This window comes from Thamnophis elegans, chromosome 3 (assembly GCF_009769535.1).
Source record: "Thamnophis elegans isolate rThaEle1 chromosome 3, rThaEle1.pri, whole genome shotgun sequence".
Classification (NCBI taxonomy): Eukaryota; Metazoa; Chordata; class Lepidosauria; order Squamata; family Colubridae; genus Thamnophis; species Thamnophis elegans.
Window position 1 is genome coordinate 91,174,281 of NC_045543.1, and position 26,247 is coordinate 91,200,527.

The 26,247-nt window shown below is 37.1% G+C and overlaps 1 protein-coding gene and 1 long non-coding RNA gene across 3 annotated transcripts in view; one reads left to right on the plus strand and one right to left on the minus strand.

Annotated features, from left to right (window-relative positions):
• Positions 1-23,649, plus strand: part of MARCHF3 (membrane associated ring-CH-type finger 3) — a 118,924-nt gene extending 95,275 nt beyond the window's left edge. For both annotated transcript variants that reach the window (XM_032214291.1, XM_032214292.1), the window contains exons 4-5: positions 14,743-14,952; positions 23,229-23,649. In XM_032214291.1, coding sequence (XP_032070182.1) covers positions 14,743-14,952; positions 23,229-23,387 — 369 coding nt within the window. In that variant the 3' untranslated portion in view covers positions 23,388-23,649. The remainder of the gene's footprint in view (positions 1-14,742; positions 14,953-23,228) is intronic.
• A 60-nt stretch (positions 23,650-23,709) lies between these two features.
• Positions 23,710-25,410, minus strand: LOC116506505. The gene is made up of 2 exons (XR_004255035.1): positions 25,316-25,410; positions 23,710-24,597 (listed from the first exon to the last, which is right to left on the minus strand). It is a non-coding gene; the product is annotated as an uncharacterized LOC116506505 (long non-coding RNA).
• Between the last annotated feature and the right edge of the window lie 837 nt (positions 25,411-26,247).

The following is a 26,247-nucleotide window of genomic DNA, read 5'->3' on the forward strand; positions in this document are numbered from 1 at the left end:
ATATCAGCTTGCAGTTTATAAAAATGAATAGAAACCAAAAGGCCCTGGGTTGTTCTGCAGTTTTTCCTCAAACTGGACACATTCTTAATTGCATAGACACTGAAACAGCACAGCTGGCTGCTTATGTAGAGGTTATCGCTATTTGTTCTCAGCATAATTCTATCATGACAAATTTCAGATGATGCTGAAGTATAAGTCATTGATAAAAATGGGGACTGTAGTCATTTCTGTCCAATGTGGCTTTCATTTTCAGAGACGAGGATCTTTGTAATCTATTTACCTTCTGATCTTCTGACTTCACTATTGCTTCTCCCCAATAAGGATTTCCTTTTGCAGAGAAAATGGATTAAGAGGCATTGTCAATGTTGACCATGCTTTGGTTTCATTATTCATTCACCTTGCAGAACACGTGGGATGTCAAGCTTTAATTTATAGCTGCTTCTTCCCTGGTTTTTATCTTATCACAGAATACACTGGTGTCATTTGTCGAAGCAAGCATAAAGCATGGCTTTTTACCTACCAGGCAGTTATTAAAGGTTCTTCATTCTTTTGGAGTTAGGCTTGGATTTTATTTACTTTTTTAATCATCCGAATATAACATTATGAGTTCAGCAGCTTATTATATAATTGTGTAAAACTGGATGTAGGAAAATGTGAATTCCAATGTAACATTTTGAATGATATTTTGTTCTCCTTATGATAACGAAATGCAATTTTTCCCCTAGTTCTATTGGGAAAGATTAGAGGGTTTTTTCATTTCTTTTTCTTATTAAAAGACTATAATACTTAGATAAGAATTCATGAGCATTATAAAAGGAATATCTTTTCATCAGGGTGCAGAACGCAAAAAGCAGAAAGTACATTCTGCCCTCATAATGTTAGTTATGAAAATGTAAATCATATTCAGGAACTATCTGATTTTATTTTAATTCCAATAACAGCAGCAGATTTCAAATGTATATATATAAAACCTACAACATGTCTTATTTTCAACTGAAAAAGGTGCAGAAATTAGCCATCTGTAGCAAATTTGCAAACCAAATAATCCCAATGACTCCTGAGCTAAATATAGTATCTACCTGCTAATTTAATCCTTCAGCTCCGGGTTCTTTCATTTAAACAGTGTTATATTTCAGGACCCTGGAAGCATATCTTCTCTATAAAGAGCACCTCCTCTCTGGAATAAGGTCTTCGTCCCCAATATCCAAATGACCCCTATTCTATTGTTTGGAAGAATCGTGAAGAATTGTGAAGGCCTGGTTCTTCACCCCATAATTCATATTTTGTGATTTCCTTCTTTTATCTTTACCTTTATGTTTTATTGATTTTATTGCAATCTCTTTGATTGTTGTGAGCTGTGCAAGAGTCGTTCAAAATAGGATGGCATTCAAAATTAATATATTATTATTATTATTATACAATTGTATCACAGCGGCCAGTTGTTTCGCCGGATTTGGCATTGGTTACTGGTCGGGCCCCACCCAGGGGCCTAGGACGTCGTAACGTATCTTCGTAATATGCGTGCAGATCCAAGCAGTGCGGCTTTTTGCATTTGACTGATGGTGATTTTGTCAATTTTTAACTGTTTTAAATGTAATTCCAGTGCTTTTGGAATAGCACCCAGTGTGCCAATTACCACTGGAATTATCACTGCTGGTTTGTGCCATAGTCGTTGAATTTCGATTTTTAAGTCCTGGTATCTTGCGATTTTTTCATGTTCCTTCTCGGCGACCCTGCTATCACCTGGTATTGCGATGTCTATGATTGTGACCTTATTTTTCTCAACCAGTGTGATGTCTGGTGTATTATGCGCCAGTATTTTGTCGGTTTGTATACGGAAATCCCACAAGATCTTGACCATCTGATTTTCGGTGACTTTTTCAGGCTGATGTTCCCACCAGTTTGTTGCTGTTTTAATATTATAATTTTTGCACAAATTCCAATGGATCATTTGTGCTACTGAATTGTGCCGCAATTTATAATCAGTCTGCGTGATTTTTTTACAGCAGCTGAGTATGTGATCAACAGTTTCGTCAGCTTCTTTGCAAAGTCTGCATTTGGCATCATCAGAGGATTTTTCGATTTTGGCCTTAATGGCATTTGTGCGGATAGCTTGTTCTTGTGCAGCCAGGATTAGTGACTTTGTTTCTTTCTTTAATGTACCTGTTGTTAACCATAACCAAGTTTGTTCACTGTCCACTTTATCTTTTATTTTTTCCAGAAATTGGCCATGCAGTGCTTTGTTCTGCCAACTCTCCATTCTTGATTTTATCACATCTTTTCTGTATTCTTGTTTCGTCTGTTGGGCCTTCAGTAGATTTTTGTTCTTTACTTCGATTAATAGATGTTCTTGACTTTCTTTTAAATAATCAGCCAGTCCATGTTTTTCTTCTTCAACTGTTTGCTTCACTTGTAATAATCCTCTGCCACCTGATTTTCGGGGCAGGTATAGTCTATCAGTATCACCACGTGGATGTAAACTGTAGTGCATTGTCATTAGTTTCCTGGTTTTTCGGTCCAAAAGGTCCAAATCAGCTTGTGTCCAGTTAACTATACCAGCTGTGTATCTTATAACTGGTATTGCCCAGGTATTTATGGCCTTGATTGTATTTCCACCATTCAATTTAGATTTTAAAATTTTCCTAACTCTGTTGGTGTACTCTCGCCTGACAATAGTTTTTACTTCTCCATGCTTGATGTTATCCAACTGCAGAATGCCTAAGTATTTGTAGGCTTCATTTTCTTTGCATTTAATTAATTGGCCATTGGGCATTTCAATTCCCTCACATGCAGTGATTTTGCCCCTTTTTATGGATACAGTGGCGCATTTTTCCATGCCAAACTGCATTGAAATATCGGTGCTGAATACTCGGACTGTGTTTGTCAATGATTGGATTTCTATTTCTGACTTTCCATAGAGTTTCAAATCATCCATATATAGTAAATGTGAAATTTTTTCAGCTTCTTTGGCTGTTTGGTAGCCTAATTTCATTTTTTTTAAGATTACTGATAGTGGGATCATTGCGATGATGAAGAGAAGAGGTGAAAGTGAATCACCCTGGAAAATTCCTCGCTTGATATTAACCATTCCATAGATCTCATTCCCTACTGCCAACTCAGTTCTCCATTGTTTCATCGCCTTTTCAGTAAAGGATGTAATATTTTTGCTAATGCCAGTTGTTTCTAAGCATTTTATGATCCAACTATGTGGCAGTGAGTCAAATGCCTTTTTGTAATCAATCCAGACCATATTCAAGTTCGTTTTTCTGTTCTTACAATTTTCTAATATTTTATCAATTAGAAGCTGATCTTTTGTGCCCCTGCTCCTTCTTTTGTTGCCTTTTTGCTCTACTGGCAAGATGTTGTTTGTTTCCAAATAATCCATCATGTTATCTGCAATAATGCCTGTGAGTAATTTGAAGGTTGTTGGCAAGCATGTTATTGGTCTGTAGTTTTCAGGTGTTGTTCCTTTAGTTGCATCTTTCTGAATCAAGTATGTTTTTCCAGTTGTCAACCATTCATCAATTTGGCCCTTTTGTAAAATTTCATTCAGTTGCCTGGCCAATATTGCATGTAAACTGGTCAGATATTTGAGCCAGAAACCATGTAATTGGTCCTTTCCAGGTGATGTCCAATTCTTTACCTTTTTAACTCGATTTTTGACCATCTCAGTTGTTATTTCTAATACTTGCATTTGTTTGTTGCCAATGCTTTTCTCAAAGTCATGTATCCACTTTGCTTCCTTGTTGTAGTCCTTTGCATTTTCCCACAATTCTTTCCAGAATTCAACTGTGGCCTGTTTTTCTGGTTTTTCACTTTTGGTGTCACCATTTACATTAAGACTTTGATAAAAACACCGTTGGTCTGATCGAAATTGCTGATTTTGTTTATATTGGATGATTCGTGCGTCATATCTTTCAATTTTTCTAGCTGTTGCTGTTATCTGCTGTTTTACAATCTCTACAGCTTCATTGATGTTTCTTGTATCCAATCTATATCTCCTGATTAGCCGATCTATGATTTTGTTGTTTTTAAGCCGTTGCTCATGCATGTTCTTTAAGTTACTAGCATCTGCCCTTAATTTTTTGATTTTTTGTTCTAAACGGATTTTCCACTTTGGCTTTGATGCTTTTTCTGTTGTATGACTAGGTACTTTAATTTTAATGCCTAGTTCATTAGTGACTATTACAGCTGCGCTGTACATTAACTGGTTTGTTTCCAAGATGGATCCCGGTTCAATTGTTGAAAACACTGCATTAACCATTTTCATGATAGGGGCCAAAATTTTCTTAGGCACAGTTTTTAGTGATGGTAAACGTTGCCTTTCCTCATTAAGCAGAAAATGCTCCATGATCTTATCCTTCAATTCTTTTTGTTTTTGAGTTAGTTCATCATTTGGTTCAGTGATAACTGCTTCTATTGGTGGTGGTGTTATTTCCTCCCCAAGAGCTTCTTCTGGGAGTTCTACTATAATGTCTTTAGTTGTGTCTTGAATATCAGTTATTTCCGCTTGTGATATTGTTTTTTGGGTTTTGCAATTTGCCTGAATTTCCTCATGTTCAACTTCACTAAACACTTTATTCCGTATAATAAATCGCCTTTGATCTGCTAGTCGTTGTTCACTAACATTTGAATCTGGATATTGTTGTTTCCATAATTCATACATTCGCTTTAAATAGCCTCTTTTTTCTGGCTCTGAGTTGTAGTAACAGGCCATTATGGCACGGTTTTCATCTGCACTATATTTTTGTCGTTTTGTTGGCTGGTCCACTTGTAGCCCACTTGTCGACGGATGTCCAGGGACCCCAACATCCGCCGCGGCCCTTGTTAACCCGCGCGACGACCGATGCGGTATGGAATTCTTATTTGTTTTTTTCACCATATTGTATGGGTTGGCGGGGTTTTTTTTACGGGACCAGATGCCAACCTGATCCCAACCTTCCTCCTTTCTCATCCGGGCTTGGGACCGGCAACGGCGGAGTTTTATTATTATTATTATTATTATTATTATTATTATTATTATTATTATTATTATTTTAAAATGGTATATTGTATGGTTAATAGACTTAGGCAGAATTTGGCTGTCAATAGCTGGATTTGCATATTGCATTAAGCAGAACTGAACCAATCATGTATTAGTTGAGCATGAATCTAATCACTTACTGTAGTTGGTTCATGTTAGATTATTATTTGGTAATCGTGTACAGGTAGTCCTCGACTTACAACCACAATTTATGTTCCTAAGTGAGAAATTTGTTAAGTGAGTTTTGCCTCATTTTATAACTTCTTTTAAAAATCACAATGTTTAAGTGAATCGCTGAAATTATTAAATTAATCATATGGTTGTTAAAGGAATCTGGCTTCCCCATTGACTTTGCTTGTCAGAAGGTCTCCAAAAGGGATCCCAGGACACGAAACCATCATAAATGTGAATGAGCTGCCAACTCTCGGAATTTTGATCACATGACCATGGGGATCCTACAAAGGTTCTAAGTGTGAAAAACGGTCATGGGTCACTTTTTCCAATGCCGTTGTAACTTCGAATGAACTGAATGAACTGTTGTAAGTCGAGGACTGTACATGATCACCTGTACATGATATTGGAATGCATTTTGGAGGCTTTTTGGGTAGGCCATACTATTCTGGCAGCAACATGCCTCACCTGCTGCATTTACTTCTATGAATGTCCAGCTTTCCCGCCTGTAACTTAAGAAGTGTAGCCTCCACTACACAATGACTAAACACAAAAGATGCTAGGAGTTCTAACCTAGCAGCATATGAGCCCACACTTTTTCCAGTATTACTGGAGCATTAAACGGTATGTAATACATTAAAACAAATGAGAATGCTATCACAAACCTATGTAATGTTTTAAACAAGGCAATATAATAATCCTTTGAAGTAAGGCGATATTCATGCAGAACTAAGGCTTACATTGTTTTTTGACCAAGCTTCTTACAATGTATCAGAAAGGCTTTATTATTCTTTCACTAGTCTCAGCAGTATTAAGAGCTGCTTTCTTGCTATATGAACATTTTCTGCAGTTGGTTATATTGAAACGTGAACATCACTCAACTGTTTTCCCATATTGAGGCTTTGAACTGTTTTCCCTGCTTCCTTTGAGATTAGTTTTGTGGCACCTTAACCTATTGCCATTCACAGAGGCAGGAGGTTAGTATCCTGTTACTGCAACTGGAGGCTTGACACTCTTTGACACAACTCACCAAGAGATCACTGTAAGGGTTGAAGGAAAAGCATTTTAGGCATGTAATCAACAAAATGAAATGGCCCACTGGCTTTAAAAGCTGAAATGGACTAGAATTGGCAATTGAGCCTGTTGCAACCAAAGAGGGAATAACTTCATTATACTCTCCTGAGGTAGTTGAAGCCTAGCCTGAAAGATTTATTATTTTATTTTTAAAAACTTATTCCAGAGAAAAGAAACGAGAGCACTGAGAGGTATTACAACAGAATAAACATTACAAATCAAACTGCCTGAAAGTTGCGGCTAGGTTCTCACTATATGCTAGGTGAAACTGATGGAGGATTGGATCATTTTAAAAAATTGTGGAACCCCAGCCATTGCATTAGCGTGTTGTGTGAGCCAGGCGATCACATTAAGTCAACAACTGATTTATTCTGGCATACTATGTTTTATGAACACAGAAATTATCCTTTTAAAAATACATCTGTTAGAGTTGGAGCATACATGTAAAATGAAAATGTCCAGTGCAAATATGCTGGATCCAAAATTATATTCACTGAAGTCAGTGGAATGTAATTTAACATGTTTAGGTCTTCTTGATTCAATAGGCCAATTCCAAGCATCACTAACTCTAAATCCAGTTCAACAACAGCTAAGTGCATGTGTGGGTTCTTGACCAATAGGTAAGAGTAGATCTTTCAAAATAGTCTTCTAAGGCATTATTATTTTCCCTGAAAATAAGACAGGGTTTTATTTTCTTTTGACCCTCAAAATAAGCATTTGGCCTTATTTTCAGGAAGGTCTTATTATTTTTGAGGTGCAAAAGGCAGCGAGCATAGTCACCTCATGGCTGCTGCTGTGTTGCAATATTTTCAGGGAGTCTTTATTTTTTGGGGGGAGTGCTTATTTTAGCGCATGCACTCAAAAGCCTGATTGGGCTTATTATCCGGGGAGGTCTTATATTCAGGGAAACAGGGTAGTTATTATTAATAATGTTGCTAAGTGACCTGGCACAATATTGAATGGACCACTTTTGTAGGCTATCACAAATGGTAGCATGGAAGGTATTCTTCATCACTATGTGATGACTCTGTATCATAGGGTGTTTTTTTCCCCTCTTCAAAATCTTGCTAAGAACATCAAACATTTCCAGTAAGGTTTTCAGCCATAAAATCAAAAGGCTGAATCAGTAGATATAATCAACAGCCATCACTACATCACTGCAAAACAACATTTTATGCTCATGTCAACAGATAAATACATCAATACTATTAAAATGTATCCTATTTCACATGCTTAGAAGTCATCCTTCTGAATTGTGTGCATTAACAGAAACAGATGACATAGAGAAAGAGTCCAAGTAACTATTGCTGAGTCTGCATGGAAGCTGCACATTTGCTATAAACATTGGTAGTGAAATATGCTGAAACTTGGCAGTCAGTATAACAACACGTCTGTAGACCTAACTGTCCTAGAAAGAGACAATTGAAAGCTTGCAGATGACTTCTCTGACAAAGTTACCTGAAACTGAGATGAGTTCTATGAACTCCGGGATCTTGTGGCAAGATATTAATATCCTGAGCACCTTATCCTGTATATGAATATTTGAATCATAAATTTATATTTGGATAGATACAAGCCAAATGCTACTCTTCCCCTTCCCATTTAGAACATTTTATGCAATGTGTGTGTGTGTGTGTGTGTGTGTGTGTGTGTGTGTGTTGTATTTGTGCTGATAAATAAATAAAGGGAGACTAGTATAGATCTATTTCAAGCTATTTAGCTCTCATCAGCTAGCCATACCCTTACTGGGATTCGAACCTGGGCTGTATTACATATTAGGCAGATGTGTTAACCACTAAGCCACAGGCTCTCCTCCTTTATCAGCTGAGCCACAGGCTCTCCTCCTTTATCAGCTCCTCCTTTATCAGCTCCTCCTTTATCAGCTCCTCCTTTATTTCCTCCTTTATCAGCTGAGAATGGTATCTTCTGATGAGCCGATAGACAGAGAATGGAAGCAGTAAGCTTCCTCCCATATTTGGGCATACCAGGGGTTATGACACTAATTACATACCTATTTCCCTGGCTCAGCTGATAAAGGAGGAGATTTATCAGCACAAATACAACACAAATGTAACAAAGGCAACAAAGGTTTCTGCCTGGATGGTGTCTTGTGACGAGCCGATAGACAGAGAATGGAAGCAGTAAGCTTCCTCTCATATTTGGGCATACCAGGGGTTGTGACACTAATTACAAAAATACATACATACATACATACACACACACACACACTCACACACACACACACACTAAATTTAATCTGCTAAGTAAGTCAGTAGCTTTAAAAGTCCAGATAATGTGTACAGGTAGTCCTTGACTTATGACTACAAGTAAGTCCAGAATTTCTGTTGTTAAGCAAGATAGGTGTTAAGTGAGTTTTACAACTTTTTTGCCAGGGTTGTTAAATGAATGACTGTAGTTCAGCAGGTTCTGACCAGTTCTGGAGAACCGGTAGCGGAAATTTTGAGTAGTTCAGAGAACCGGTAAATACTACCTCTGACTGGCCCTTCCCCCATCTATTCTCTGCCTCCCGAGTCCCAGCTAATCGGGATGAAATGGGGATTTTGCAGTAACCTTCCCCTGGAGTGGGGAGGGAATGGAGATTTTATAGTATCCTTTCTCTGCCACGCCCACAGAACCGATAATAAAAATTTTTGAATCCCACCACTGCTATAGCAGTTAAGTGAAACACGTGATCATTAAGCAAATACAGCTTCCCCCATTGACTTTGCTTGTTGGAAGCTGGCTGGGAAGGTCACATGGTGATCACATGACCCTGGAATGCTGCAACTGTCGTAAATACGAACTCCTTGCCAAATGCATGAATTTGGATCATGTGATTATGAGAATGTTGTTACAGTTATAAGAATGGAAACTCATCACAAATCACTTTTTCAGTGATGTTGTACCTCCAAACGTCACTAAATGAATAGTTATAAGTTGAGGCCTATCTGTGCATTTATCTATTTAGTATGTTATGTCCTGTAAGTCTAAATCTTATCTTCGGTATTCTATATGTGACACCTATTCCACTAAGCCTCAGTCATATTATGTATTTGCAAAAAAACAAACAAACAACCCAACCCCACCCCTCCCTTTTTATTCATTGTCTTCTTAAGTATGATAGAATAAGCCAATAAAAGATTATATCTTGATTCTGTAATATGGATCTTTTTTAATATCAGCTGTTTGCATGTAAAAATGTAGCAGTATGGGATGCTGTTACTATTACTAATAATCCTTTCCCCATACAGCAACCTAATTGGTTGCATTTATTACTAGAAACTTCCCATGAACTCTTGTATGTTTCTTTAGCGCCAATGCTTCCAGTTGCCTAGCGATATTTTACTTCAAGCTTTCTTATATACTAAGATTAAGGATGGGTAAAAATCTGTATTTTATTATAGTCTGTGGAGGTTTTATTGCAGATTGACAAAATAATCTGACTTTCAATTATTTAGCAACAGCTGCAAGAAAATGATTATACCTTGTAAATAATAGTTTTGACATGAAGAAAGTCTGGGGTAATCAAGAATGGATTTTTGTGTGAATGAATTGTCTGTTTCATTTAGTTCAGGGGGGGGGGGTAAAATCAGCATGCTTGTCTTTCTTTCTTTTTTGTTTCATTATATTTCTTTTGCCTCAGAGTTCTGGTTGATAAATCTTGGTGGGGTTTGGTTTTTTAAAAAAGATTTTGCTTTAAATTAAATTTTAAGAAAGAATTTGTATACGTTCTCTGGGAAATAACTAGTCAGTAGCAGTGAAGACATTATTTACACCAAGGCTAGAAGTTAAGACATTGAACACAATAGCAGTATTTCAGAATGAACATTTGGGATTGAGAGGTGTAAATCCACAATCCAAAATATATGTAGCTTGAACCACAGCTCATTAAAATCAGTGGAATTTATTTCTAAGTCAACATGGTAGGAATTGGGCTATTTATTGGGTTAAACTGAAATACTCTGGTTCTTGGTTTAAACTGCACTCATTTCTGTTTAATAGCTAATGCCTAGAGAATTAAATTATTAAGTACTGAAAATTGCATTTTGAATTTCAGGTTGGTTCAGGTATGTGTAGAGTTTCATACAATGGGGATGATGAACTTATTGCTCACTCAATGAAGGTTAACAGTGATGTACTATGCTTAAAAATATGATTGCTTGAAATTTGCTTCTACTATAAAAAGAAGCTATAAACTAGTAGTCATGTATGTATGTATGTATGTATGTATGTATGTATGTATGTATGTATGTATAAGTGTGTGTGGGGCGGGGGTGGTAGTTCGTATTAATATTAGAGCCATGGTAGTGCAATGGTTAGAATGCAGTATTGTGAGCTAATTCTGCTGCCAATTGCCAGCAGTTCAGCAGTTTGATTCTCACCTGTTCAAGGTTGACTCAGTCTTCCATCCTTCTGAGGGTGGTAAAATGAGGACCCAGATTGTTGGAGGCAATATGCTGACTCTGTAAACTGCTTAGAGAGGGCTATAAAGCACCCTGAAGCAGTATATAAGTCTAAGTGCTAATGCTATTCCTATTGGCCATGCCCAAATTTAAACACTTAAATAAATTAATTTACTCTACATCTTTTATACATCTTCTTTCTTACCATATGGCAGAAATTGAAGTCTTGGTATATAGACATCCAGTAAAATATAAAGAAGGGCTTGCTGAACTATATTGGATAATGGGTATCTGCAAAGTCCAGTTAATGAGCTTATGCTCCAAAGAGAAAGATAGTTCCTAAGTAACCTACATAGAATGTGCAATTGATTACTCCAGTGTTGAATGATTGCATGGCAGAAACACAAATACTATCCCAAACTGCTGACTGGTTGAATGCGTGGAATGTTATTGCAAATTTGTTATGAAGATTGAAAACTACCTGTTCATGCCTTGCCTACTCCACTAATTTTCTCACTACTGAAAACCATTTCCACTTAAGCAGGTATTCAGAAATAAGGGAAAAAAATGGCATCCATTTATGTGATATTTCAAGCTAAAGAGATCACCAAGCTCTCTTAACATTTTCTATATATCCTTAATTATTTATATAGATGTCCATCACTACAAATGCCAGGTCTACATTTTTCTTTTGCAAAAATCAGTTGTGAATACATTTTGAACTAGATGTCAAAAAAAAAAAACCCTGCAGGAAAAATACAGTAACTTGCCACATCGGGATAATGGATATAATATAACATTGCATTCATTTTAATTGGAAGGAAAATGTAGAGGGGTTTTTTTTTTGAAAGTATAAAATTTTTTGAGCCCAGCCTGGAAATTGGAATCTAATTATTCAGTGAAGATGGTGCTTGAATAGGCCAGAACGTGAGCAACTTAAGCCTCTATATCTAGGAAAATGACTAAATTTGTGAAGTGGAAATAGTGTTAGGATTTTGAGTTATTTATTGTCATTTCAGAACAAGTGATAGGGACCAGGGAAGTGGAGCCTACTGGAAAATATACATCATTACAGGAGGTGAAAGTACCTCAAAGTATGTCAAATCATCAGGGATCATAAGAAAAAGACCCCAGTCTTCTCATCGCATGATACCTAATAATATATTATTACACTTGATGCACACTTCGTAGTTGAAGAGAAATTGGTCTGGCAGCAACAGAGTAGGACTACCAAATCTGGCTTGCTAAAATCCAGATGACCACTAGATGGGAGGAAAGAGAAAAAGAACACTCTGACTCACCGGTTTCTGTAGCCCAATTCTTGTAGTTTTAAAGATGTTTAGAGGTTCATTTCAGTGTACACCATGTGGCCTTTCAATAGAAACTGAGAAAATAGAGTAGTCAAAATGCAATTCTCTTCACCCCAGTTTTTTGCATATAAATGTGGTTTGTAGATTCAATAAAGGAGATTTGGAAGCAAGAGATCAGAGAATGAAAGGTCTTTCAATGGGATTGACTACAGTATAGCACAGACTACTTCCCAGTGAATTAAACTCCATTGTCCCTGCAGTTCATACAGTGATAAATGAATGTCTGCATGTCAAATATTTTCTCTTACACTAATTTCTGAATGTCATCTTTGGCGTTCTTCCCTATTTTCATCTTGTCATTTCTATTTCTTCTTGGTTGTCTTTTGGTTTCTCATTACAAGGTATAAGTTGTAAGTCAGTCATGTGTTGAAGTATCTCAGTTGTACTTGGGATTGCTGAAGCAACCATATCCAGTTACTATCCTCAGCAGTATTTTTTAAGGAAATGAGATACATCCTTATGACAGAGCCCTGAATCATTTTATACAGTGCCTTGAAATCTCTGTGAGAGTTTTATTTGTCTGTAATATAATATCCTTGTTTCTACTTTTAAAATATCTACTTCCCAACTGCCTTGCTAAATTCTTTAACTAACCTTGAGATAATAGTACAAAGTGAAGTACAATAATATTTTAAATTTAAATGGTTTTGCTCTTTTAAACTCTACAAAGTCGATTTTTTTTTAAACCGCTAGAAGTCTTGTAGAAGTAACCCTTAAAACAGTTCATACACCAAATGTATGCTGATCATTATTTAGTGATTCCAACATCTACTAGTGGACATGTTTTTGCAAAAGAGTGAATCAAGATTCAAGACACCCAAAAAAACATTCCCATTTCCTGATACCTTGTCAAGATACATGCCCTTTCAATGCAGTTTGCTTCCCATGTTAACCTATACAGAGATTGTGTAGTTATTTAAGTGACATAATTCTATTTATATGAGGCTACACAAAGAGAAGTAAATAATCTGCTTGCAAATAGTAGCTACTAACTAGTGAATTCAGAACAGTCACTACATAACTTTTAAGAAATTGTCAAATATGAGACTGACTACTTCAACTCTTCCTTTTGGTAGTTCTCAGATGAGCACAACAAATACATTTCTGAGTCATCTAGGTTGATTTAATCCAGCATTTTATTACTCTATTTTATTACTTTATTACCAGCATTTTATATATTTCTATTGTATCGCTTCTTATTGTTAATAGAGCCACAACCATTCTCTTTGCTTATAGCTGAGTCTTTTCACAGCTGTGTAGGACTTTTCATTTTCTCTGTGGTCGAAGTGCGATGATCAGAATTGTGCACAGTATTTGAAGTACATCATCATCATCATCATCATCATCATCATCATCATCATCATCTAAAAGGCATTACAGTACTGGAAATTTAATCTTATTAATCTTTTCCTACTGATCTCAGCTTGGGTTTAGCTTTTTCAAGACAGTTCTATATTGTACTAATATTTTTACTGAGCTGTTCACCTATCCTCTGTGATTGCTTTCTTAGTCGGTAAATGTCACCTCAATCTCCATCAGTATATATGAGCTATATGAGCTAAGTTAGACTATTTTTTCACTTTATTCTTGCATATTATAGGAGACACAACATCATTTTATGCTAATCCACCAAACTTTTCTGAATTTTTTTGCTGTCTTTTGAACATTTTATATAATTGGGGGCTGACTCAAATCGCTTGTAAGCAAATTTAAAATAACTAAATTCACAACAATGTAATATTTATTTCTACTTTTTTTGTTCACAAAAGCAAAAGTGATAACCTTTTGAATCTGAGATCTGTATGAGCCAGCACCATGATTGGAACAGGATATTAATGAAGTATATTATTAGAATAAATTACAAGAATTAATAAATAATTTGCAGTTACTCAATAGGATTCTTTCTGTAATCATACAAATATGAATCTGAATCAAAGAATGTAAAATCTTATGCATATATTCCTGAGAATAAGACCCAATTGAAAGCAATAAAATGTATCTGTGATTAAACATATATAGGATTCTTGAAAAAATAATAGAATTTTGTGTATGGTAGTAGTAGTAGCCTATACAAGCTTGATTATTTAAAAAAATGTTGTGGTGTTCCTCCACAATAAAATCAAACATTATCATCTGTAGCTTTCCAATAACTATCTTTTGCTTTAAACAAATAGATATTTTAATAGTTTTTTTTTTTTACAAACATGGTTTTCTCTCCTCTTTTTCCCCATAGATTTATCAAAATGTAAATATCTGGATTGTTTCTTCCTTGAATCTAAATCCATGTGTACTCACAATTTTATAAATATAGCCACGTCTTATGACCTACAAATTATTATATTTACTGGAAGAACTATCAATAAGCATTTATTGATTAACCTTGGGGTATACTCTGCATACTATTATTTATTTAGCAATGTTAAAATAATTTTAGAGTTTTAAAAAGTATTATATACCAAATATGAAAGAGCAAATGGGAACACTTTGTTGTAATATAAATAGAAGATCAAAGTGGAGTTCTACTTCATACCTGCTGAAAAGCAGAAGCAGCTCTGCTTAATAGATTTCTGTCTTTTTTGTGACTTTTGTTACTTCTACTGTTTATTAAAACATAACTTTGTATAAATGAGATAGAAAATGGTTTCTTTGGTTGAGTGAATACCTTTTGTTGAGACTGACTATGCTTTGATTCTTTCTGCAGTGGCTAAAAAATCCTGGCCCCCAACATGAGAAACGGACTTTGTTTGGGGACATGGTGTGCTTCTTGTTTATAACGCCATTGGCTACTATCTCCGGCTGGTTATGTCTGCGGGGAGCAGTGGATCATCTGCACTTTAGTAGTAGGCTAGAAGCTGTTGGGCTCATTGCACTCACTGTCGCACTCTTCACAATTTACCTCTTTTGGACACTAGTAAGTAGTCTTTTGATTTGACTTCTATTTAAAGTATGATAAATTTTATAATGTTATTCTCGGAACATCTGGTGACAATTATTGAATGAGAAAAGATCAAACTTCGTTATTGTGGTGGCCTAGAGGTGGAGCTCTTGCCTCACAATCAGGAGGCTGTGAGTAGTATCCTAGATAGCAGCAGTTATTTCTCTCTCTGGTGACAATGAGTAATTGTCTACTGTGAACTCCACGTAGGTGTCAGGAAGCACATCTGGACAGTAAATGCTCAGCTCCAATCAGTTGCCCTGACCTCACTCTGAAGCAGGGTCATTAAAAGAAGATGATAGATAGATAGATAGATAGATAGATAGATAGATAGATAGATAGAGATAGATAGATAGATAGATAGATAGATAGATAGATAGATAGATAGATATAAATCAATAGTGCACACACAAAATTTGGTTCTTTTAGGTTGGATCTAGAATGGTTTGCATTCCCGTAGTTTCTCTTAGAATGTTCTTGGCTGATGGAAATGGCAGAATTATTTTGTAACGTTCTCTCCCTCCATCTACCTTTCCACTGTTCCACAACATAATCTTAGAAATGATAAAGACTTCAGAATGAGGATATATTTAACAAAGAGTATCTCTTCCCTTTCTACCACAGAAATGGTCTGTGGGTATTAGATGTGTTGTTTAGATTAAAAGGTCTTCCATCGGTAGACAGATGGCCTTGGATCCAAGCCAGTATTTGGAATGGCATAATATGAAGAGACTTTAGCCAAACTGCAATGAGTAGATGGGGGGGGGGGGGGGGGGAGAGAACCCTGGTGAAATAAATCAGTGCTGGGAAAATATGTGCAGACATCATCAACCTCATATCTATGCAGCAAGTAAAAAAAATAAAAAGATTCCCTTTCCCTTTTGGCACTAATAATGGGCAGATTGAAGCTAAAGCTCTGAAATCTTACCCAGCATGCTTTTTTTCCCTCTTAAGTTGTTTGGGTTTGGGCCACATTAGAGAGAGATTCATTTTATACAAGCCTGCTTCTCTCTCTAATGTGATTTGTGTGAGACACCTGCATTTACCTCCAGACAGAAACTTGAGACATTGTTCATCTTTCCTAAATAAGCTTTTGTGGACATTGTTCAGGACTAACAAACTATAGTGCTCTGAACAAGCTATAGTGGGAAAGATCTGAACTGTCTTTTTCCTTTGGTATTGGTAATAAGAAGCATTTTTCAAGGCTCAGTAGATTTCAGAATAACACGTCTGGAGCTTCTAGTTAAACCTGAGTGAGAAAGCTATGTTTGACACCATCAAACAGTTTCTACCGTGTAACCTTGTACACTAATACATTTTGAAACACAAGCCGTCTTTCTTCCTCCAGACATCCAGATGTCTCAAATATGGAGGAAGAATTGAGAATGTGATCCTTTTAGAATGGTTAAATTACTTAAAATGGGCTGATTGATTTTCACTGCTAAAGAAGTAGGAAGAGAATGCAGTCAATCTTCAGTTGAAAAACATCTGCAGGAAAGAAGCGGTGGTTCCTTGTAGCAGAGATGCATCACCTCCACAGATACTTTCATAAAGAAAATAAAACCACTTCTTTATTTATGTCCTCTATCATGAAATTCCATTACAGGGTAGACGTTTTTAGTCAACATCGCTTTCAAGTTGAGTACTCATACAGGGAAGATTAAAAAAGAAAAACAACTGCATCTAGAGCCATGACTCCCACTCATGCCAAAAGACTTTCCTTCCCTCTCAAGTATGCTGCACTCTCCCCAGATATCTCTGCTGTGGTCCAGCAGCTATGAAGAACAGATTCCAGTGTACAGCTTCATGGGAGAAGGTATCCTTCAGCCTTTGCCCAAAGCCCCGCACCAGAAGGATAAAGTTTGAATTCCTCCCCTCCAGTGGTGGGTTTCAAAAATTGTTCGAACCTACTCTGTGGGTGTGGCCTCCTTTGTGGGAGTGGCTTGCTGCCCATGTGACTGGATGGGAGTGGCTTGCCGCCCATGTGACCAGATATGAAGATGCCGACGACACTTGTCAGAACCACCTTAAATTACCTCACACACAGCACTGACATGCATAAGAATATGATGTAAACTTGTTTTTTAAAAGGCATCTTTGGTTTGCGTTAAAACAACTTCAACACACACAATGCTCTGATTGCACCACAAACGCAGTAATCATCCTTACCTTTCACAGAGGCACTGAGTTTTATAAATAAGAGCATGATAGTGTAGAATAATCATATCCAAGGACCAGTGGTGGGCTTCAAAAAATTTTGGAACCTCTTCTGTAGGTGTGGCCTGCTTTCCGGGTCCACTGGTGGAACCTCTTCTAATCGTTTCGGTAGATTTGACGAACCGGTTCTACCGAATAGGTGCAAACTGGTAGGAACCCACCTCTGTCCCCTTCCCTCCGACCCACACATACCTTTTCCAGCTGCTTCAAAGAGGGCTTAAACTATGCTCTTGCCTCAGGTCCTCTGAAGAAGACCTGCCCAAACGAGCGTCCTCTACTATGAGGCAGGAGAACTGCGTGCCTCACCTACATCAGGAATTTTAAGGCTTTTAACCCTTGCTTAATTCTGCTCGAGTGATCATAAAATGCCTAAAAACACTAGATGAGGCACGCAGTTCTCCTGCCTCATAGTAGAGGGCGCTTTTTAGAGGCTTTTTTAAACAGTTAAGCAGAGTCATCCACGATGAGGCAGCAACTAGCTCAGCCTGACCTAAGCTCTTCCCTTTTACATTTTTTCTTTTCATGATGACAGAGGTGAGGCTGTGCCTCCCCTGCCTCACCTGACTGCACGTCACTGCTCAGACCTGAATTCCACTACCGGTTCGGCCGAAACGAATCGAAACAAGAGCAACCCACCTCTGTATAAATTAAAGCATTTCATATTAGATGGGCCACATTTGTTTTGCTCAGCATATACCTATGCATATACGGTATCCAGGCATGCACATCATACACACTATAATCCAGCAAGAAAGATCATGCACCTTGGTGTTATTGCAACACACGTAATATGCCTTTCAGGGCCTGCAGTTGGAAACTGCAACCGATAGAGAATGCAGCAGTCAGGCTCTTAACAAGAGAATCTTGTTATTGCAGAATCTCTCCTATTCTGTGATCACTGCACCGGTTGCTATTAGTCTGAGCATAATGCTAATTATCACCCATAAATCCTTCTGTAGTCTAAACATCTAGAGAGGTTGTGCCCAAGGAATACAGATCAGAAGGCAACTCTTCTCAGTAATGCTGCCACATTATTTATGTATTTGTTTATTAAATTTATATCTTGCCAACTTCAGGCAGACAAATGAAATTAAAACATCCCTAAATATATTACAAGTAAAACATGCAGGGTAAAAGGCATTATGACAATAGTGTTAAGATGTTCACAAAGAAAAGAAATACTACTATTAAGTCAGTACTCGTATAAGAAAAGCTCAAGTTTGTTGTGAAAGATCACTAAGATGATTAAATTCAGCCAACAAAAACTCTTGGGGGGTGGGGAGCGGAAATTCAGTCTTTAAGACTTCTAGAAAGCCATCACAGTAGGAACAAATATAACATTGTCAGGGATGCTGTTCTATAAGTCCCGGAATGGAAACACAGAGTCTCTGAGGTTTTTCCGATCTATGATGAACATACAAGATGGCTCAGTTTAGTTGAGAAATGTGTGCCTTGTCCCTTCTCTTCTGACATTTTGAAGGGCACTAGAAACCATTTTCTTTGGCCCCTCAGGAGAAATTATGGCAGTCATCTAGAGGTTGTTGTTTTGTTTTTTTAAAGGCTTTGAGGAGCATTATTAATTATCTACTACGGTATATACCCAAATACATTTAGATTCAAGTTGGTAAAGAAACAAATGTCTATTTAAATCAATTGATTTGTACTAGTGGAAACTGCTCAAGCTAATTTTTGAATAGTTTTTGACTGGAAACTTCCTGTAGTTTCAATAAAATTAATGTAGGTTATTTTCGTATATGCACAGTCAGTCTTCCAGAAAAAAATGGCAGAAAAAAATATACTGTCTAAAATAATAAGCAGCCTATATGAATATCTTTCTCATTATTTATATTATCCAGTACTGTTGTTCTCCTGATGTGCTGCTACAGATAACAAATGTACATTATAAATACCAACTTAGATAAACAATATATGATACACTGAAAAGAAGAGATTTTAAAAGTTATATATCCCAAAATTATATTTCATATTATGAAGGATGTAGGGAAATATATTTTCTGGAAAGTATGCCATGACCATATTTTATTGCCTCTTAATTGCTACCCAAATAAATATGCATGTTAAATTACACTTGGAGAGCTGAATGCAACATCCCATGGGTTTCCTTTTAATCCAGCTTTGAGAATTTCCTCTTGCTGTCCTCTTCCTTTCTCAAATCTCCTTAAGAAAATTGAGAGGTTTGGGAGACACCAATGATGGTTTATTTAATGATAGAGATCTTGATTTGCAAACTTCAGTACTGTGTATAACTTAAATTATCTCTGATCATTAAAAGTGCCTTTCATCCAAGAGTATTGTTTTACACATACATGGAGAGGTGATAAGCCTAAACCAAACATGGCCTCCCATCATTGTATTGAATATACAGTTTCAGGGGCATGGTAGGTGTATGTTTTATATTGCTTGCCAGATGGGAGAACCTTTCTTATCCTCTTATGACTTCAGTAGGAATGGACTATATTAATGAGGAAATGTGCTCTCAAAGAAGAGGTTCAGTTTCAATGTCTAACAACAGGGCTTCAGTGTAATAGTAGATGACAGAGAGAGGAGAGAGATTAAATCCCAATCCATTTTCTTTTCAGCCAATTGCCTCCTAACAGTTTTGCAATATGCTTGAATTATACTTCATTACCTCATGCTAGGACCCCAAATCGTGATTTTTTTTGTTAGCACAATAGCATATGACTGTACAAAATTACACATAACACTGAAATGGTATAGTAGTCCTTACATTGTGTCCTGTTAACTTTTTTTCAGGCAAACAAAGAGCACTGAACTGTTCATGCTATTTGAACACATTTGCTTTCATTTAATGAAGTCATTTTATTGTTCCCCATTTTCAATCCACTAATAACAATCGTAGGATAGGAAGTTGGGCACAATTCAGATAAATATTCAGTTTCATGTACTTGAATGAAAAAGTTCAAACTCATCTTGTCAAAATAATTATATAAAAGAATTGGATTTTAAGTTCTAGTTTGATATTGATTCAAGCTGCTGGTTTTCAAATATTATTCTAATAGTTGTAGTTTCTTAGAAGCCTTATTTATGTTTATGTTACCACAAGTAAAGGCTTTAAAATGTATCCAATATGCAACCTGCATCAGGTTAACAGAACCTGATACACCTCATAGTACATAATGCTTGACCAAATCTGATCCGTGACCCGTCAAAAGCGCGAACGTCATAAGCGCGCCATCAACACCGCGGCGCTAAAACCGCGATGTCAAAAGCGCGCCGACAACAGCGCGCCGACAGAAGCGCGATTTAATTTAAGGTAAGATTTACAGTTAGGTTTAGGGTTAGGTTTAGGGTTAGGTTTAGGGTTACGTTACAGCGCGCTTCTGTCGGCGCGCTTTTGTCGGCGCGCTTTAGGGATAATTAGTCGCTCATTCGTCGCGCGGTTTTGTCACCGCTATATAAAAGAATTGGATTTTAAGTTCTAGTTTGATATTGATTCAAGCTGCTGGTTTTCAAATATTATTCTAATAGTTGTAGTTTCTTAGAAGCCTTATTTATGTTTATGTTACCACAAGTAAAGGCTTTAAAATGTATCCAATATGCAACCTGCATCAGGTTAACAGAACCTGATACACCTCATAGTACATAATGCTTGACCAAATCTGATCCGTGACCCGTCAAAAGTGCGAACGTCATAAGCGCACCGTCAACACCGCGGCACTAAAACCGCGATGTCAAAAGCGCGCCGACAACAGCGCGCCGACAGAAGCGCGATTTAATTTAAGGTAAGATTTACAGTTAGGTTTAGGGTTAGGTTTAGGGTTACGTTACAGCGCGCTTCTGTCGGCGCGCTTTAGGGATAATTAGTCGCTCATTCGTCGCGCGGTTTTGTCACCGCGCTTTAGACACCACGGTTTAGTCAGGCGCGCTTTTGCTGTGCGCGCATTTGTGGTGGAACCATCTACTCACCTAATTAAACTATATTTACAATCTTTGCTTATGGCGTAATTTGGCTTTGAGACTTCACCAGATAGTCCAGAACTCCAGAGGTGTTGAGTGTTGTGATGTACAGAGCTGTGGTATTACATGTTGTTGATTGATACATTGTCTTTCATAAGATATACCTCAGGGAAATTATTATCATTTTTTCCCCACATTGGCCTTTATATTAAGCCATGTATAAACCAAACTCTGCCATCTGGGTGAATAACACTGCTGTATCTCAATAATGTAAGAGTTTAGTGAGCAATTATTTTGAGAACAGAGATCCATACATTTCAAAGGAGCTATTTTCTGTCCTTCCTAAATAAGACCCTGTCTCTCTCAAAGACTGTGATTAGCCCTTTAAATGAATCTAAGCATTGTTTTCATGATCAATGAACAAATCTCATCTCTGTTCTGGACAGGAAGTGTCCTGGATCCAAGTTTCTGATTTTTTTTAAAAAAATGATGAAGAGCAGATCCTACTTTCACATTGAGTTTGAGTTTTATAACTTATAAATGTACACAAATGTTTAGTCAAAATGTTTTTTGAGAAACCAGAGAGATTTAGAAATGGTTGTGGGATTTACACAATTTTGCTATCCACTAACAACGTTGCAAACTGTTAACAGAAGACTTTCCTTACAAAATGCGAAGTTGAGCTTCTGGGTTTCAGTAGCCAACATAGCTTAGGCATTGGCTGAAGGCAAGAACTAATTGTAAACAGCCTACTAGGCTTAACTAGGTTATTTATTGATGTGTTTGCCATATATAAGAATTGCCTATCTCTCCCTTACAAAAAGACTCTGAGCAGTGGGCAATAAAATATCAAAAGCATAAAAAAACAGTATGCAAAATTTAAAAGAGGCAAAGAATGTTAAAAATTGATTAAAGGGTATGGGGAAGGCTTTCAGAGCACCAACTAGCCTGACAGTTGTGTGCTCATCTAGGCGCCCCAAGGAAGGCCACAGAACCATGTTTTCAGGCACTTCTGGAAAGCCAGGAGACTGTGGCCCTGCCTCACCTCCAGATTGAGTGTTCCACAGGGCAGGGGCAATGACAGAGAAAGGTCTCTTCCTGGACCCCACCAATCGGAATTCTTTGGCTGACAAAATCCACAATTTATCTTCCCTGCCCGACTAGGTGAGATGGGCTTGAAGTAATGGGACGATGTTATCCTGTGAAAAATTCCTTAAATATTCATTGAGAACCAGGCTTACAATGCTAAAAATTGCTAAAAAGGACCTATCCTTTCTATAATCTCTAGGAAAGAATCTTCGTAACCCAAGGAGAAGCCCATAAATGTAGATAGCCTGTGATGATATTGTGCCACTAGTGGTCATGAGTAATGAACATAAAACACAGGAAATGGCATTGTGGAATCTGCCTACTATTCCTTTGTCACCACTATTGCACATCCATTCAGGGTGAAGAATTTGAAAATCCAGTGGCCGTTGTAAAAATGTTATCACAAGTGCTTGAAAAAACTCTGATCAATTAAATCTCATTACAAATGGGTTATTAGATATATCATTTCCTAACTATATTGTCACTATTATCCCGATACATTGATCTGTCTGAAATAAAATTTGGCTATTTCCAAAGAAAGATGTTGCCAAACATTACTGCATAATTCAAACACCAATCTGAAGAATGTTGCTTTATGCTTTGTTGCATAACAAAGTGATATATTTTTAAAAGGGATGGTACTCCAAACTATCAGCATTTTCTCTTTTATTAAAACTTAAGTTCAGAGAAACGTTTTTAAATCCACTGAAATCATTTACAAAGTAATTCCAAATGGACTTATTACCAGGTATTTTTTAGCTCCATTAGTTGCTATAGAAAAGGAAAATTAGATTAAGTATTACAGAAGCAGATTGAAAAACTGGATTTTTGAATCCTTTCAAGACTTCCTTGAAGTGCATATTGAGTTGAGAAGAACTGGAGTTAAAAGAGAATCATTCAGGTTGAGGCACAATAATGCGAGTAATATTAAAAGGCCCTTGACTTTTCTTCTGAGTGTGTTTTTCTGGTTATCTTAACCGTAAATTCTTCTCTTTATTTTTCTGCAGGTATCCTTTAGGTATCACTGTAGATTATACAATGAATGGCGTCGGACCAATCAAAGAGTTATCCTTCTCATCCCAAAGTCTGTCAGCATCCCTTCTACCCAGCAATCCTTGCTGGGCCTGCATTCAGTCAAAAGGAACTCAAAAGAGACCATTGTCTAATTGTGAGAATCTTTTCCAGAGGCCATGAACTACATATGGTAGCATCGTAGTTGGAAAGACACTTTTTGTAGAAGAAAAGACACGACTGTTGCAATTTAAATCATGGATGCTGCAATCATATGATATTTGCTAAGCTGCCAAACATGTCTAAAATTTAGCAGATACTGTATGGAATTTTCCAACACATGTTGATAGCTGCATCACTAGGGATGCAACTCTTTTCTAATTGTGATTAAAAACTATGATGGCAAACACTGCAAAATATGTGAATTGTATTATTTCTGAAACAGGTCCAGTCATCTTCTATGCTGTATTCTCTCTTCCTATATCTAGATTAATTAAGGAGAATTGGAGGCTGCTTTAAGATGACATGAAGAGTATGTGAGAGAGAGCACATGCATACAAAACCTATTTGTCACACAGCCACACTAGGTCTAGAGACAGCTAAAAGAAAAATTCTCTGTGGAAGGCTAATGAAAAGTTTTATAGCTTAATGTCTTGAGAGAGGAAAAAAATGAAGGCTTTGTAATTACCTATTAAGCACAATCCCAAAATAAATGGACCTCTGATATTTATGTAGTATATTTCCTCATTCTCGGCTATATACCTTCTGTATATTGGAACTGCTACTCTCAGAGTTAACATTCTGCATTTATAACATCAGGAATGAATCAAGTTGGGAAAGTCTATTCTATACATTTCCAAACTCAATAGTGGTAACATTTCTTTTTTGTTTGGTTTGGTTTATTTTTGTGCTTTTGAGTCACTTTTTTCTCTTGGCAACTACCTGGAGTAGACAAGGCTTCTTTAGCATGAGTAAATATAGGTCAGCCCTATATTTGGATATGTGGATCTCTTTTTATGTGTAAGAGTATCTTTCACTGCTATGATTAGTATATTCTCTTGCACAGTTACAGATATTCTGTATTTATTTATTTATTAAAAATTTTTGCTTGCTTCTATTTTCATTACAACAGTAACCTTTGCAATGAGGAGAAGTAGGGAGAAGAGTTCCCAAAGCTTCTGGTAAACTGCAGAGGGGAGATGAACACGATCTGCCAAAATTCCCAAAGCCCTTTGATATGATTTTTTTTTATCTTCAGAATTTCCACCTTTGAGGGACCAGTTTCATAGCAATCTGTATTGGTGAAGACTTGCAGTCATGACTATAGACTAGAGCTGCTGTATCCCTGCTGCAAAACACAGATGTCTGGAAAAAAAACCACCCCATCATTTCAGAAAGCAATTTTCTCAAGCGGAGAGGAAACAGTGTATTGTGGAGAAATGATTGATTGAAATCGCAAGGAATTAAGTTGCGTCACAACAATGTTCTCTAAATTTAATTCCTAAATTTTGTAAGGGGGAGTTTTGCACAGATAATAAAGGACTGGCTCATTAGACGTGTTCTAAGAAGCTTGGACCTGCCTTGCATTACAATGAGTAAAACTACAGCTTTGCTGGATTTGCAACTTGACAGATAAGTTTAGATGGAAACATCTAAGCCTTAACTTCTTTGTGCTTACCAGACTAAGACCTCTTTGTTAAAAATGTTTACAACCGCCTTATAATCGTAGCCAATTCCAATTTGGAATCTGAATGTTAAATTCTTCATTTCTTGGGTGGCATATCTTGGCATGACTGCCTTTTCCAAAGCATGACAGACAAAGGCATCATTTTGATCCATTATTTTTAGAATTAGGCTATCAAATGGACTTTTCTTACATCAACAAATGTTCCTAGCACCTAGAATATTTATTAATTAAAATACACTGCTGAATCATATTTCAGTAGAGGAAAACTCAACATTTGTCTCATTTCCTATGTTATGGGGTCAGGGGGAAATGAAGAGGATGTGTATTAAAGCAATTGCAAAGACTTTAAATGGATTAAACAACTGTTCTTTGTTAACTAGTAGAATTGAGTCCCACCTTATGCAGATTCCAGTCTACATCTTCTTCTGGATATGATCGCAGCCATCACACAACACACTGGTGCAATCTACCAAAGTGCATTGAAAACTATGAAAAACTCCACACACCCCTCATAAGCACACCCACACACCCAAGGCCCATACGCCTAACTTTTATGCTTTTAAGCTTACATGGGGAGATGTTTTTTGCAGGGCTCAGTGATGGGTAAAGATCTTTCTGTTGTTGGTAATGACCAAAAACCAGCCTCTGCATTCATCTGTTCAGTTGCATCTGATTCTTTAGAGACCATATAGTTTAGTAAAATTAAATGAGCAAAAAGAAGTGGCTCTGCTTAAAAGAGCTACTTCACAATAGCAATAGCAATAGCAGTTAGACTTATATACCGCTTCATAGGGCTTTCAGGCCTCTCTAAGCGGTTTACAAAGTCAGCATATTGCCCCCCCCCCCCCCCAGTCTGGGTCCTCATTTCACCCACCTCGGAAGGATGGAAGGCTGAGTCAACCTTGAGCCGGTGAGATTTGATCCGCTGAACTGCAGAGAACAGTCAGCTGAAGTGGCCTGCAGTACTGCACCCTAACCACTGCGCCACCTCGGCTCAAAGCAGAAGAAACTGTGAAAGAGCTGTAAACTTGGTGAGTGACAATCAAATTGAGATCATAGGAGGTCAGGACAAACGGCATAAATACAAGTAGATGTTAAATTGTGTTGTCAATTCTTTAGAGATAGAATCTGAGGGGATGTCAAGGGGTTCATTAGCCTGTGCACAGTTCCCAATTGACCTTAGAACTCTGACCAGCTGCCTTTCTGTGCCACATAGTCTGTTTTTTTCCCCCTTTAGCATTATTTCCTTTTAGTGCTCAGCAGTGAAAACATACTGCAGGTCTTTTGGGGGGGGGAGGTATCTCATTGGAACAGACATAAGAGTAAGT